The sequence below is a fragment of the Astatotilapia calliptera genome, chromosome 1 (genome assembly GCF_900246225.1).
Source record: "Astatotilapia calliptera chromosome 1, fAstCal1.2, whole genome shotgun sequence".
NCBI lineage: Eukaryota > Metazoa > Chordata > Actinopteri > Cichliformes > Cichlidae > Astatotilapia > Astatotilapia calliptera.
The window spans coordinates 13,043,566-13,060,917 of record NC_039302.1 but is presented as its reverse complement, the minus strand read 5'-3'; the positions used below and the strand labels follow the sequence as shown (position 1 = coordinate 13,060,917).

At 37.2% G+C, this 17,352-nt stretch overlaps 1 protein-coding gene across 3 annotated transcripts in view; it reads right to left on the bottom strand.

Annotated features, from left to right (window-relative positions):
- Positions 1–17,352, bottom strand: part of pcdh9 (protocadherin 9) — a 196,121-nt gene that overhangs the window by 136,898 nt on the left and 41,871 nt on the right. For all 3 annotated transcript variants that reach the window (XR_003272241.1, XM_026165123.1, XM_026165131.1), the window contains exon 3: positions 2,211–2,312. Coding sequence is in view for 2 of the 3 variants with exons in the window: in XM_026165123.1 (XP_026020908.1) it covers positions 2,211–2,312 (102 nt within the window). In the remaining variant the exon portion in view is untranslated. The remainder of the gene's footprint in view (positions 1–2,210; positions 2,313–17,352) is intronic.

The following is a 17,352-nucleotide window of genomic DNA, read 5'->3' as shown; positions in this document are numbered from 1 at the left end:
TTTCACGTTAGTTCTTGCCACATTCCCAACCCCTTTCTCCCCATGCAACAACTCCCCTATGCACTCCGAATGACAGAGGAAAGGAAATTATCGAACACCAATACAATAAAGCTGTCTGGTAACTTAATAGGGCTGCTGAGTAGGGGCACTGTGGCCTTCTTGCTTTGAGGCGATAATGAGAGTCATCATTCCCTCTTGGGCTGGAAGAAAGGGGCCTCCTCAGTGGTGATAGTGTGTGTTTGCACATGCATTTGTGTATATGCGCATGCAAGTAGTCTTTGAGATTTTTTTTTAGTCCGGTGAGGCCCAATAAGCAAACAGCATAGTGCTACAACAAAGAAAGATAGATCTCCGACTGAATACAGCTTGGGAGAGATGTCTGAGAAATACTGTTCATTAAATCAGGCTAAAGTCCAAATATTGAGTTTATAAACTTTAGCGAGACACAGAACATGGACTGCCCCATTTATCATATTATTGGTCCCTCAGCCATGTATATGTTTGGGGAATATGTCTCAGGATGATAAAAGAAACCTGTCTCTAACGAAAAAGAAAAGTACCACTTGTTATTGGAATGCAACATGAATTATTGTCTAACAAGAGATCCACAATGACGAATCCTTTTGTTTGAAAGGAAGCCGTGTTACTGCTGGATCCGTAATCATTAGAATCTTTTTTCAAACTGAAAAAAAGAGTTTCTATTTATCTAGTAGGTTTAATGTATTGGTTCAAATTTTTGAGTTTTGCTTGCTCCAAAATACTGACTGAGATATTTACATATATGCAGCATTCGTAGTTCATTAATACACATTATGATGATGAATGGAACTTTATTCAGGAATTTTGATCACCTACTTTCTCTCTGAGGCCAGTAATGCTGTAAGTTAAACATAGCGCAGTTATAAATGAAGGGATGAGAAGTGAAAGGAATTCTTATGCTCAAAGACATTTGTTTAATTTAATTTCAGCTCCTATGGTGTGTACAGTGTGCTCTTTCTCTCACACTACATCAACTGTCCACGTAGGAATGATTTTTAAAACTGGCTTTTACAATGAACCGAGGGTTCAAGCTCCATGATAATAAAATATTCCAACTGTTGTCTGTGCTGACTCTGGCTACTAGAAGTACAATCAGTGCAACACGATGGTGTACCACAGGACTTGATTCCCACCCAGGGGAGTTTAGGTAAGAGAGACCTCATTGTGTTTATACCAACACCTTGTTATCTTTTCCCATTTGCTGATGGTGAGCCCCAAGGGTGAGCAACTTGCAATAAATATTTAATGCTGAGAAAAGGAGTACAACTATTGTGAACAATATTGCTGTTAAATAAATAATTAAAGAAATTAAATGTAATATATCTACTTTCGAATTTAAAAGGCAAAACATATTAGTCCACATTGCCCTTACAGCACATGAGACAATTAATCGATGGCTCCCGTTAAGTAACTTCAAGAAAAACATCAAATCATTCACAGTAGTTTTACACAAAGGTGGTATATGCTGTATAAATGGTCAGAAAATTAACCTCTAACTACTGCTGTGTGTAATATACACTGATGAGTAAGTAATTTACAGGCAGCAAATTATTCCTGCGTTAAAACAGGACAAAAATAAATAAACTTAGCACTGCAGATTGCAATGGAGGCAGAATATGGTTGGAGTCCAAGTTTACAAAACCCCCTGTTCCATGTTGATATAGTGTGGTTGATAACAGTAAGAAAAACTGACATCATTAAGATTCACAACTGTGCAAGCAAAGCAACACAAGCCAACCTCCTCCAACCCCCAGATGACTATCAAGCACTGTGTTTTCCAAGCATGGAGGTAATGAGACAAATACTTATTACTCAAGTAAAAATGGCATGAATATTAGCATCACATTAGGCCCCATATTTAATGATGTTGTAAGTACAATATGTCACTGTTACTCGGAGGCAAAACATATTTAAACATTATATAGAGAAGAAGGAGGAAATATGAAGAAACTGCAATCTATTTCACTGCAGTGTCTCACAGAGAAACATGGCTGAACAAGGATGGAAACATGAATGAGAAAATCATCACCATAACAGGCTTTCATATGCTACTTCATGGATACCTGATGTGAAAATGGAACACAAAATGATTAGAGTTGTTAAAAAATAACAAACTATATGAAGTGAATCTACAGTGAGCGATTAGTAGAAATGGGACCATCAGTACTCACTAAAGGGGTGCAAGGGGTCCAATATTCAGGGTTCAGCTCAGCTCGAGGACGAAGGTCCAGATATTCAGGGTTCAGTTCAGTTCGGGCACGAGTTAATGTTCCCTTCATGGAAGATTGAAAAAAAAAGGTTAGAACTGCTCACTGTGTCATTTTAGATTGGTTGTTATTTATACAAGTAGTTGAGTCCACGAAACCCAATATAAGGTAACTAAACAGAGTAAAAAACACAATATGTTTTTACTAATCACTGTTTAAACTGAATTTACTGTTCAAATTAACTCTTTACCACCTTTATTTGACTGAACAAACTAAGCCTCACTGTTTTCTGTCTCCACCAGCCAGTCGTGTTCAGGTTACATGCATGTCTGTCAAGAGTCATACATGTAATAAACATGGAAATCAGGATGTTGTTCTTAACTGTTGTTTCTAAGTGTTTGGCCAAAAAAATCTATTCCTGATTAAAAGCACAGCTGTAGTAACAACAGCAGATATGATCTGTATGCTTTTGCAATGAAGTTACAAATTCTAGAATATGTGCGCTTCAACCTGCCATCAATTTCGAGGTGAGCACCAAATCTGAATGTCATTAATTCAGTTCATTTAAGTTCACTTCAGTTCAGATCACTTGACTAAATTATCTTCTGGAGCAACCTGGGTTATGATTCTGAAGAACTGTCAGAAAAGTCTAGTTTCAAAACATTATACTTTCACGGTGAAGTTTACCTTTGATATTTGTGTTGAATGCTGTCATAGCTATAGCATTAGTAAAACACAGAGTTGCAAAAACTAGAATTTGGAAGTGTGAGAGTAAGCTTCAGCATCTAAAAGTGAATCAGTTGATTTTGAGTGAAGAATGGGACAGTCAAATGGACAACACAAAAAAACAGTCACCATCATGGAGGTACAGAAATGTTACTGAGTATCTATAGTAGAGCAATTAAAGAAAAAAAAAAGTAAATTTTATATACATAACATATTTAAACAGAAGTTTCTATAAAATGAAGAGCAAATGAGGTTAGAATCCTGTTTTTCCTTGGGCCTTCTCCCCTAAATGACAGGCTAGTGGAATGGTCTGAATCTGCTGGGCCCCATGAGCTCTATGATGTATACTGTAATTATCTGCTGATTCTCAAAATGGCTGTGTGTAATGAGGCTATGCCGCATGAAGTTCCAGGCATAAATCACTGTCTTTAACTGACTTCCAGATGACCAACAACACAGAGCAGAAGCAGAGAGAAAGGAGGAAATGGGTTATCTGGGTAGCAGAACCACAGCATCCAACTTGTGCTTCTTATCAGCAAAGGCCACATTGTTAGCTGAGCTTGCTGACTTAAGACAGTTGTCTGTCTCTGTTAACTCACATGCACTTATTCAGAGGTATCTGTTTATAGCTTGTCTACCAATGTATTAACTTCTCACAGCTTTATTTAGCTATGCAACACAGGTGGAGACTTTTTAGGAGCTATGCTCATCTGTGCTGAATGGAAACATGCCAGTGAGCCCATCAGGCTGCATGCTGTTCTTGGCATAAAACTGCCTTGACTCACACAAATAATCATAATCAAATGTCATAAACAAGTAAACTGCAGCCGCACACACATAAACTGGAAACATATTCTGAATATTAACGAACGAGGGTTTTTTTTATAGTCATACAGCTACTTACAGAATGTAATGGACTGTATACATAGTTGGGTAGAAACCACGTCATTTTCTTTTAAGGGTTATATCCATATATTACATGCTTTTTATTTTAGGTCTTTAAATACTTGTAAGAACTAATTGCTTGTTTGCCCCCCCCCAATTTAAAACTATTATAGCATAAAAAAGAGAAACATGCTCTTTGACTATGTTAGTAATATCTAATTTTCTGTACAGGAAGAATGTGTGCAACCTCAAATTGTTTTAGTGAACCCCTATATATAATCACCATACTACAAAAACACATCAAATCACCTTTAATATTAGGGAGAAATTAGGGAGTATCAACCAAAAAACCGTACCTATAATTTGCTCTACAGCCCGTAATAACAAAAAAATTCATCAACAATTATTTTAATAGTAAGTAAAGATGGCAGACCATCTTGGTGAACCATTTGTGAAACAAATGGCCTCTTTAAGTCCAAAAAATTTGGGGAGTTTCACAAGAAGTTAAATAATTACAAATATTCATTAAATTATATTTAATATGTTTTAAATATATATTTAAAATAGTTATACAGATTTCTAATCTGTCATTTTATTGTTACTTTGGGGCCGTAGTCTATATACCAACTCCATTTATAGTTTACCAGCTGGGACAGCAACCTAGTCCACATTGCTTAGATGTGTCATCTTTATGAAATTTTCAAAATGTGCTATCAATTTACACAACAGATTTACTCCTTAGTGAAGTATTTTACCAGAAACACTGTATCCTTGAGTAAGCAGTTAACTAGTATTTGTGAGTGGCTAACGGTAATTTTAGTTCCTTTAAAACTTTTAACAGTATAAATCTCTTAAAAGTTTAAATAAACTGGAACTGTGCAGACTTGTGTTGGTGTTGCTTTTACTAGACCAATAAAAACAAACTTTTCCTCACAAATGTTCCCCAGCAAATTCTTCCAATTATTTGAGAAAGAAATGGAAATGGGTGAATAGGGTAAAGCAATACTTAGAACCCCGATTTCATTATGCATCTTCGTAATATATTCCGCTTGTCTGTCACTCTAATTAATGGCTGTCCTTCTCCATAAACCGCCCAGAATGTGAGATTATTTATTAGTACCTAGCCATTTATCACCAGCGTGATAAGTGACAGAGAGAGGGGAAGTGAGAGTTGGCAACACTGTAATTGATCATTTTTCACTCGATATAGTCAGAGTGATTGTGGTAAACTCTTGGTTGCAGTATGTGATTCTGTCAACACTGACAACAAAAATAAGGTGCATGAATAAAGCAGGTTATTTAGATTGATTAAGTGCTGGCAGTAACATTAGGTTTCAATAGACTTCCCAATACCTGAACAGAAAATAGTAAAAGATCAGATCTATTAGTAACGACTCTACTCTTGCATTTATATTTTATTCTTTATACTGCTAATGCTACAGTTTAGTGGTGGTGCTACAACAAAGTATCACTTCTGATCCTTGATGGATAGAAGGAGTACTTTCACACTACATCAAGACTCAAAAATTTGGTCTTCCACATCTTTTTTTCCTGTCTTTGGGAACTGGGAGGGAACGTATTTTAATAAAAAAGGTGAATTACAAGCACCAGCATGTTCGTTTATGGGTGTGTCATACAAACAAAGGTACCTGCTGATTAATGACATGGAATTTCAGAACAACACCACTGAGTTGGCCACACTGTTTGTTTGATGCTGCAATAAAAAGAATCTTGAAAACCAACCAATATCACAAACATGGTTTAGGGGTCCAGTTCAGAGACTCTTTTCACGTGATGCACAGCAGATAGCCTGCGGGTCCAAGTACTTGTGGCCTTAAATATCAAGTTGTTAGCATCCCTTAGTAGCCTTAATAAAACTTAAATGGGTTACTATTTAAAATATTCACCTCTCATACAGTTGTTATGAAGACTGAATCTTGATATGAATACTGAAATAATTTTTCATGTACCAGTATCTAAACATGTCTCGTCTCTTATCAAGGGAATCTATGGGGATTGACATGCTTATGGCGTTAGTCTCAAGGAACTTTGGTTTTTGGCACTCTGATACTGGTAACATATTAGTTTGGAAGCAGTGCACATACACTTTGAGATCTAGGTTTTGCTCTTTTGGAGGTAGGATCTATATATTTTTAAGGTATCTGCAAAATAAAACCAAGATTTTATAGAAGCTCTTAAGTTAAAAATTTCAAGATGTAAGATAAAAAGGTCTAGTGTTTTTTCTGGAACAGCTAATTGAAAACACACAGACGAACTGGTGGGGGTTAATCAATTACAAGGTAGTGTTTTTACATTGGTAAACCCAGTGAAAATGCTCTTTAATGACCGACATGTACAGGTAAAAATAACAACATACTGCTAAAAGTCTCTCTGGACTTGTAAAGCTATTCTTTTGAACTTTCCTCTATACCGTGAGCTGAGAAGATGAGTTTCATTAGGGGGATAAAACACACCTTAATTAACTTTACCATTAGTCTATTCCTGCCAAGCTTTTCCAGTCACAGCAGACCTTTAATTCTGTTTAATTACCTTGGAGATTCCACTGTATGCACTCTTCCTTGACATTACGAGAAAACATTAATTTCTCAACAAGTTCTGTGCATGTGTGTGTCTACCACTAAGAGAACTACATGATGTTTATCTTGTGTGTTTATCTTGCAAGACTTATGAAGATGGTATGACACATAATGCATTACAGTTTGCATATGACTTATTCAAGCATTTCTTCAATCATTTTTTATTAAATTAGCAATTTACTTGTTTATTTATTAACTAATCATATCAAAATATCAAAACAATTTGTTTTTAGGAAGATTTGATGTGAAATTTTAATTAAAAAATCTCTTTCATGAGATGGATAGGGGGACACCTACAAAGCTGGCAGTGGAAGAAAAAATGTGTAGATTGGTCTACAGTCGGTTGACTTACGGGAAAGGCTTATCAATCACATTATCATCTGACTTGTCTTTAAAATTGTTCGCTATTGGTTAATATATTATAGCTATAATCACCCTGTGCTGGCATGGAAGTCTCCTTCTTAGCAGCCTGCTGACTTACAGTTGGAGCTCTAGTAATGCAAATGAGCCTATAAAGTGTCCCTGTGTGGGGAATTCCCCTCTGGACATTGGACTGACATCAGCTGAGAAGTGCTCTCTGTTATTCAACAATTTAGTCTCTTCTTTGTACAAGATAATCTGATTTTATTCTATACTTTGGTCTTTTTTGTCCATATAATAAATGAAAAAAGAGCTTGGAAAACGAATATACAACAGGCTTTTGAGGGTAAAGAGGCAAAGCGTTTGGGGCCAAGATAGAAGGAAATTGGTGATGATAGGAAATGAAAGCACACCATAGGGTGCTACTAAGTTATTTATATTAAGCTATTGAGAAGGCTAGGCAAGAAATTATGTGATTATTATTCTTTGATTTGCAAAGCTATGTTGTGATTGGCCCTTTCATGGGTGGTGGCATTAAACTTTATGTTTATGGGTCCCAGTGTTAAGCTCATTTCCACGCTCCCTATTGCACACACAAAGTATTGACATTCCATTTAAGTTGACAACAGTGAGGAGGGTATTTTATGACAGAAATGTAATGGAAATGCATGCAGGAGGCATTGCAGTAAAAGATATCACCCAATTACATTTTTGCATAGTTGGAGAGTAAAAAAGAAAACGAGTGCATGATGCACCACTGCTTTGTTCATAAAGAAGAAAGGGAGAAGGAATCATTTTAGCTATTCACACACAAACAGAATAATAGTCTACAAAGAAAATCTCCCTATGCGTATGTATAGTGGGAAATAATAACACTAAAATGATGTTTGATATGATAATTACTTATAAAAGTTTAAAAGTGTAACATCTATATGTAAAAGCACAATCTCGTAACTGTGTTCAAAGCTGAGAAAGAAATACATCTGGATTGTTAACATGGCTGTTCAATGAAGGTGCTTTGTGAGCAAATGGGAAAACAAATTAGGTTAACATCTTGTGACAAGATAAATAAAACCTTGATCAATTAAGTGGTTGAAAAAGACGGGAGTCCGGCATTCAGCGGGAGCAGTCTTGCTGTTACAGTTTAATTCTTGAGCCACAGAGAAGCATTGATTCTCCTTGGCACCCTGTCCTTGTCATTACAATTGATGCTGAGGCCAGCCCAAACCATTTTCAGCAACCACTAATGGCTTCAAGGAATTCAGCTGGACTTGTGGCAGAATTCTAATAAGCAGATTTTATGAATTTGGAGTGCAGGAACTAGAAGGCAGATTGCTGCAGGTCGTTCAGAGAACACAGTGAATGCATTAACAAAACAATTCTCTCCCATTACTGCACAGTTGGAATTACCTCTGTTCTAAGATGCTGAAATAAGATCGAGATGCCAGAGAGGTCAGCTTTTCTGATGAAACAAGTTGCAATACTGATAATTGTAACCTGGCTGAACAAACATTTCAGCTGTTTAAAAAGCAGTTTCTTTGACTATCTAACACACTAATGTTTGACATTCAAGCAACAAACAAAGTTTTCTTTTTCGCCTGAGCTCTTCATATATGCTGTAAGAACATATTTTATCTCTCAAGTGTTGGACTTCATCTTTCCTCCCTAAGGGGGCATATACAGAAAGAGAGGAAAGTTGTTTCAGTGCAGCTCATTTCTCTGAGATCAGGTTGGTTTTTCAACTGGTCACTCCTTTTTTTAACAATCGCTTCTTATTTGTTTCGTTTTTAATCATGGTAACCTTAATTATGGTAACCTCTTTATAACCAAACATTATAATTAAAAATTAAGTTACCCATAAACAAGAATAATTTCCTCTGGAATCCACCGAGGCAGAAACTGACAAAAATATAAACTTCTGCTGCACTGTCAGAACAGTGAGAGACAGTTTGTGTACAACCCCACAGCCATTCTTACACAACAGAGACATTTTCTGCCTGTCTCCTGTATGCCTCTGTCTTTGGTTCTCCATCTAGTCAAAAGTTCTTTGTTCAATCTGGAACTGCAGCTCTACTTCAAAAGAATTCAGTGAATTGAAGACGCTGTTGCAGTAAAAGTGCAGCGTTTAAGTCAACTGAGCATTCACCCTTGAGGCCAAGCAATGTTTTCATCCACGTAAGTCGAATACAGCAACTTTCAGATCTGCTCTACTCCACCCTATTAAATCGAACCCTGGACAATGAAGGGTGGAATAGTTGTAAGAATTTGAAGTAGTCTAAATCCTGCTATATCCAATTTATGTGTATGGCTTACAAAGAAAAAGGGTATTGCCCACATACAGTTCAAGCTATAGAATGAGGGACATTATTCTCTAAGCTCCATGCACTGAGTGTATTAAATTGCTCTCTTCCTGATGGGGATTCTTACATTCTTGAAAAATACCAGTTTACAAGATTGAATGTTGTACAGCCTACAGGTAGGACACGGTATACGTTTAAGTTGAATGCCAACTTCTCTTTTTATGTGTCAACTCTTGAACAGCAACACTAGCAAATGTGCATAGCTCCAAGGATGGCATTGCCAGTTATCAAAAGGAAGCAGCACTTTCTTCAAATGTCTTAACTGCAATATTACTGTACTACTGCTATTAAGGGCTGAAACTTTAAAAAAAAAAAAAGTTGCAAATACTTTTACTATACTCAAATTACAAATGTTAGAATACTTCATAAAAGAATTGCAACTGTAATTGTTCAAATTGGTTTGATTTGAAGCCTGAAGAGCAGTCATTGAGTGCAGGCTTCCACAAAAGTCAGTGGCTCTGATTAAACATCCTACTCATTTATTAAAAAATAATAACACCAGGTACACTCCCAGCCATAACCCGCCGCGTACCATAAGTACGCCGAAGGTCTCCTTTCGCGTTCCTCAGGAACGCCGCGGGACGTGACAAAACGTCGACATGTTACGCCTCGGGAGTGAGAACGCTCTGCCTCAAAACACTGTAAAACCTTTGGTGTTACCATTCATGACATAAACCATTCTTTTGTTTTAGGCCCCTCTCACACAGGTCTAGAGACCTGTCAGGGACACCCTGGCAACTGCCAGCTGGTATTGAAAACTCAGTATTCCCCAACTGACTGGTGAGTAGCTGCAGTTGGCTACTGTCAGTCACTGAGTGAAATTGGTCCCTTAAGCTACGCTGCTCTGAAAACTTTGTTGCAATTGCTTTGGTCACAGCAGGTTGCCACAGTTACCTATAGTTTACAAGGAAGATGCTAACTTCCTTGCAAATACTCACAAACCACTCGCCAAGACCTAGTGGTGCTATGAAGAACATGAAGCAAAGTAGAAAAGAGTAAGAAAAAATAACAATACACTTCTAAATATCACCAGATCCGTACCAAACATAGTGAGTTCTTCCTCTAGCCCAGCGATCCCCAACCTTTTTTGCGCCATGGACCGGTTTATGCCCGACAATATTTTCACGGACCGGCCTTTAATGTGTCGCGGATAAATACAACAAAATAAAACTACCGGTACCGAAAAAAAAGAAGATTTATTCATAACACACGTGAAAAGACCCAGGAAAACAGAGTTAACGATAAAAACGATAACAAAATAACGCTGAAAACCAATAAAAACCCTGAAAACCATACATTTCACACCTGAGCCTCAACTCTCGCGACCCGGTACCAAGCGACTCACGGACTGGTACCGGTCCGAGGCCCAGGAGTTGGGGACCGCTGCTCTAGCCCATCTCTTTTCAAGCTTCATAAAAACTGCCTCTTCAGTTTCTATCCATGCTAACAGAATGACTAACAGACAAACAAACATCAACAAAAACAAGCTCCTTGGCAGAAGTGATTTCAAATATTTTAAAAGCAATAAAACATTTCATTGAATCCAGATTAAACTGTCAATATGGAATTACTGCCTTTTTCAGTTTCTCTCAAATAGTCAGGAAGGCTGCTCCAGTGGTTTGGAGTATAATGGCTGTATAGAGCACCATCCAATGTTTCTGCTGTGCTTTTAGGAACAGCAAAAGGAACAAAAGCAACCGAGAAGGCTTTGTGGTCTATAAATTAAAAGCATTTATCATCTATAGTCTATGGTGCACACTACCACCATTATAAATATTAAAGAGCTATTTCAAATCAATGAGAAAGATAACAGGCAACTGGTAAAAGTCTTAAAAATTGGCATGTTGTATACTCTCCTTTTGGTTTTTAGTAAGCAGTTGTATAGCAGAAGTAATTATAACAGATTGATAGCATTCTTCAGTATCCCAGAAGTCAGAGTGCTGTAATCGTAGGATGCCCTGTGTGCATCTCTCTGTTGTCTCTCTGAGTTGCTCAGTAGTTTTTATAAAAAGGATAATGGATAAAAAACAGTTTTGTCGCACCCTGCACATGAACCTCTAAAGTTAAAAATCTGAATCAAAAGTGAAGTCACTGAGGTGTCCTGATGCTTGGCGTTGGGGTGAGTAACAGTAATGAGTATATATCTCCTTTCTGTCTTTTATCTTGGGTGAGCTACAGAAAAAGGAGGGCAGTAGAGTAGTTAAAAAGTGAGACGACTATACAATGTCTGTAACCAGAGTAACTGCTCCAAATGCTTTCTACAGTCTTTTAGTTGGAATAGACAGTTGTGGCCAACACCACAGTGACTGATTTATGCTATAAAATGGGTGGATGAATAGATTTCATCCATCCATCCAACAGTTTATTTATTATTTTGCATTTCTTTTTTGTTTTGCCACTATCATAGTTTATTTCCCCATGAAAAAAAGGTGAACTCTTATGGTCATCTTTGCTCCCATTTAACTGAGTCAAAATGTGGCACATGAGTTCTTTGTCAGTGGCCTTCTCAAAAATTAATTGAATCATATCATTAAATTGTAATGATATCAGCGCAAAGTTTGCTATTGGAAGCAGTTGTTTTAGTCTGTGGTTTTTCTTATCAGACACTAGTAGTCACAGTTTGATGCCAAAAAGGAAGGCGGATACCCACATGGCTCAGACAAAAACCTAACCATCAGACACTGATCGTCAATTAAAATTTCATCAGCCACTTGAAAAGATTCATGGATTTGTGTTTGTCAGCTTACTGAATGCTGTTTGAGAATTTTTATGTTTATGTTAGAGAGTGTTTCAGCTGACAGTGTCAGAATATACCCGTATTTGTCAGCACGTTTTTAGCAGTTGTCAAACTTGCACTGTGTGCTGGAGAGGGTTAGAACATAAACCTTCATTTTATTATTGCTACAGCTGAAGTAGAAGGAATATTCACATGTAATGTCATTTTTTGGCTCATTTATGGGATCCTTGATTCTTTTCTGGAGGCAGGAATATCAGTGTTTAATTGTAAATTGCTCCTGATATATAGGTCTTACAGTATTTGAAAGTAAATTCGAGAGTTCAAGTTTATTCAAAAAATAGATTCTTTCCTACCAATAACCTAACAGGTCTTCTCACTTTCCACATTTACCAGTGAAAAGAAAAATTAACAAGTGACAAGACAAAGTGTAACAAACCTGTCATTCCTGTCATTTTAAGTTTGCATATGCACTATGTCTTATATTGTGACATCAAGACATCGTTATATTGTGATATATTGTTGTACTTTGCTATTATCTAGAAGTATTTGAAGGTCTTAGTCGGCATGAAATAAATATCATCATCAGACAATGAAAACAACGCCACGCACTCACATGCCCTCCAATTTGTTGTGACCTTGCAGACTTGTTGATGCAGTTACCCTATAGGTAACTATTATGTGTGTGACCTCCAACACAGTAGAAAATACAACAATAAGAACAACTTTTCATCTGTTTCATCAGCAGCTGTCCCAAACTTAGGCGAAACCACCACTCCCAGCTTTGGTTACAGAACATTTCTATTACGGGGAGTGCAGAATTAATAGGCAAGTTGTATTTTTGAGGAATAATTTTATTATTGAACAACAACCATGTTCTCAATGAACCCAAAAAACTCATTAATATCAAAGCTGAATGTTTTTGGAAGTAGTTTTTAGTTTGTTTTTAGTTTTAGCTATTTTAGGGGGATATCTGTGTGTGCAGGTGACTATTACTGTGCATAATTATTAGGCAACTTAACAAAAAACAAATATATACCCATTTCAATTATTTATTTTTACCAGTGAAACCAATATAACATCTCCACATTCACAAATATACATTTCTGACATTCAAAAACAAAACCAAAAACAAATCAGCGACCAATATAGCCACCTTTCTTTGCAAGGACACTCAAAAGCCTGCCATCCATGGATTCTGTCAGTATTTTGATCTGTTCACCATCAACATTGCGTGCAGCAGCAACCACAGCCTCCCAGACACTGTTCAGAGAGGTGTACTGTTTTCCCTCCTTGTATATCTCACATTTGATGATGGACCACAGGTTCTCAATGGGGTTCAGATCAGGTGAACAAGGTGGCCATGTCATTAGTTTTTCTTCTTTTATACCCTTTCTTGCCAGCCACGCTGTGGAGTACTTGGACGCGTGTGATGGAGCATTGTCCTGCATGAAAATCATGTTTTTCTTGAAGGATGCAGACTTCTTCCTGTACCACTGCTTGAAGAAGGTGTCTTCCAGAAACTGGCAGTAGGACTGGGAGTTGAGCTTGACTCCATCCTCAACCCGAAAAGGCCCCACAAGCTCATCTTTGATGATACCAGCCCAAACCAGTACTCCACCTCCACCTTGCTGGCGTCTGAGTCGGACTGGAGCTCTCTGCCCTTTACCAATCCAGCCACGGGCCCATCCATCTGGCCCATCAAGACTCACTCTCATTTCATCAGTCCATAAAACCTTAGAAAAACCAGTCTTGAGATATTTCTTGGCCCAGTCTTGACGTTTCAGCTTGTGTGTCTTGTTCAGTGGTGGTCGTCTTTCAGCCTTTCTTACCTTGGCCATGTCTCTGAGTATTGCACACCTTGTGCTTTTGGGCACTCCAGTGATGTTGCAGCTCTGAGATATGGCCAAACTGGTGGCAAGTGGCATCTTGGCAGCTGCACGCTTGACTTTTCTCAGTTCATGGGCAGTTATTTGGCGCCTTGGTTTTTCCACACGCTTCTTGCGACCCTGTTGACTATTTTGAATGAAACGCTTGATTGTTCGATGATCACACTTCAGAAGCTTTGCAATTTTGAGACTGCTGCATCCCTCTGCAAGATATCTCACTATTTTTGACTTTTCTGAGCCTGTCAAGTCCTTCTTTTGACCCATTTTGCCAAAGAAAAGGACGTTGCCTAATAATTATGCACACCTGATATAGGGTGTTGATGTCATTAGACCACACCCCTTCTCATTACAGAGATGCACATCACCTAATATGCTTAATTGGTAGTGGGCTTTCGAGCCTATACAGCTTGGAGTAAGACAACATGCATGAAGAGGATGATGTGGACAAAATACTCATTTGCCTAATAATTCTGCACTCCCTGTATTGTTGTTGTTTTGGGGGGGGTTTTTTTGCAATGATCTTTTCTATTGATGTAAAACTTTATAGGCAAAGTAATTTTAAATCATACTGTATAACTTTACTCGTCTTATTGTAAGGTCCACAGCCTTACAACATGTGTACATATTTAAAACAGCCCTGTTTACAGCATAGTATTATGCATTCAATTCTGGCCCCATCATTTCTCTTATTAATGTGGAATACAGTATTTCTAATAATATAACTAGAACTGATATGCTATAGCCAAAAATAAACAATAAATATGCAGAAGATGATATAAGGTGGAACTAGCATATAATGCAAAGTCTATTTGTAACCTTTGAAGCTACTGAAGGTTGAAATTAAAAGCTTGTTACTTTTTATATCTTATGGATAAGTATCTTGTTAACCATCCACCAATGTCAAAAATATGTAATTTGCTATAATTAAAACACTTTCTTGTATCAAAGGAGCATCTGGCAGCTTCATCTGTGGGTTGCAATGAACCTTCTCCTCATGAATATGTAAATCAACAGTGAACCTGAAAGAATCAACGTAAAGCCGCAGGCCAAACCCAGCCAGTGATAAATCACAAAGCGATAAGAAATAATATTAGAGAGAATTCAAATGAGTCAACAGTAGGGCCACATAAGGTAATCCACAATTAATAACACAAAGACATCAGATGTTATCTGCTCTGGTCAATCCCTAGTGTCAGGGAATTAGATGAAGTCAAGTGTGTCAGCGAAGCTAATGGTCCAGATAGATTATCTCCAGGCTGATGTAGCTTGCAGACAAACCCAAGTCAGCTAATTCAATGCTTCCTGTCAGTGTCACTATTTTTACAGCAAATGTAAACCTCCTGGACTTTGAAAATCTGGAACTGCACAGAGACAAATTGAACATTTAGTAGGTCGGCAATGCTTTAGATTGAGCACAGTCCCTGATAGAATAATAGATTCAGGAACTGTAATGTCATTTTAACCTGTGATGAAGTCAGGACTGTGAAAGGATATTTTTGTACTTTGAATTTATTTTTGAACCGCTAATGTTGAACCACAATTCAGATTTAACTGATGTCTACAGCATCTTTCAGAAACGTGATCTCCTTTCACCTCCTCACAATGAACACCCCAAATTGCTGGTCTGGGAAAATACAGCTGGATGTTTAACAGAGGTTCACTTGATATTGCAGTATTGATTCTGCCTCGCACTTCAGAAAAATTTCTTATGCCCTAAAGGTAACAAGAGAAATAAAAGTGAAAGAAATCACAGATCCAAGATTTCCAGTCCTTTGGGAAGAAATTAAGTTCGGTTAGACTTTAAAGGGGCTGTTAGATGGAATGTTGGATGTGATTTTACCATCAACCTTTCACTTGTTCCACCATCTGCTATTACAATAAATTGTAAAAGCTGCTCTCCCTCTGTTCAGTGCCATAAAGCACTTTTCTTTGTGAGATCCAGCATATTATCCATGAAATCCAAGCCTAGAGCACAAGGTTGTAAATGCAGCATACAAAGCTGTAAAGGCTGCCAATATTTTAATTGTACTACAGCACCATATATGTGTGTGTCTCTGTGATTATTTTAAGATTGTTTTAAAATAATGGAATTCAGAGACCTAACCTACTTTCATCATATTATTCCTGAACTTTAAATGACAGTATGACAGCTAAACCCAAGGCTTAACAGGCACAAAAGGAAATGCATACGAGTCTTGAAAAAAATGTTTGTCCTGTTACTTACCAACAAAGTGCTGTACTTGTTTTGCTTTCTGCATGAAGCACTTTTATCCCCTATTGCATCCCACTCTAGACCAGTAAGGAAATACCTGATTAAAAATGAATTTCCACTTAACATTCAAAAATGTCCATTGTTATGTTCACGCAAGGAGAAAAACAAATTTACTTCTTGTAGTACATTCTTACTTTGTACTACAGTGACGTGCAAAAATAGAATACACCACCCTATTGTGAAGGGTAAGAGCACGGCTTTCTGTTGGCCAAAATATCTCAATCTTAAAATATTAATCAAGAAGAGTTAACAGTTCAAGAAGAAAGCAAATAACATCTTTGTTAGAACCGCCTTTTCTAGTACACACCTGCATTTCCCACACTTAACATCTTAAACTTGAACAATACTTTGTGTTTAGTTATTATTCTATTCTATTCTATTATGCTATACTATAATGCCAGACTTCCACCGGTAATTTAATTTAATAAGGTATAGTTCTCTGGGGTCTCGCTAGGTCCTTAAGAAATTTGATCCCTTTCTGCTTACTTTCAGTCCAGTCCTTGAACCTGACTATTTTCAGAGAAAATTTTCTTGTTGTTAAGCCACATAAAACTGACCTCAATCAAATCAAATCAAATCAAATCAATCAAGCGTAAAAAACACACTCTACTCAAGTTATGAATCAGTGTTGTGTCTGCACATGACAGACAAGAACTAATTTCAAATTGTATCTTTTTCTGTTCTAAAATCATATAATGTCTTCCATTCCTTTGAATGAACATGTAAAAAATGCCAAAGATAACACAGTTTGACAGACATTAAAAATTATATTTGCACCAACAAGTAAATTGACAAAGAATCATTAGCTAACAAACTGGCATATCTCTGCATGGTGTGCAGAGTGTCCTTAAAAATGTTGAGGAAACTGCACAAATGAACGATAAAAGAAGAGATGCCGGACCTAAAAAAAAAAAACTACATGAGAGCTACAAAAGATGAATAATATCTGAAAGTTAAACGTGAAATGATTGGCTCAGATCAGGAACATTATGTACAGTAAACTATATCTGAAGACAACTTAAAGAAATTACAAGAAAGCTTGTTATTCCTGTTTATGTTTGAGTGTTTCGTTAAATCATTGCACCGATATTCCAGTTTCCTAACAAAATATAAAGAAGATGTGGCTAGTACTGGCACAGTGTATTACTGGCACAATACTGTATTTTTTTTCTTTGAGAGTCACAGAGCAGATTAAGGAGGACATCAGTAGTCTTTATGTCAAGTAGAATATTGTCTTGCATAAAATCAGCGGAGGGCCCTTGTGACTTGAGCTACAGCCCATG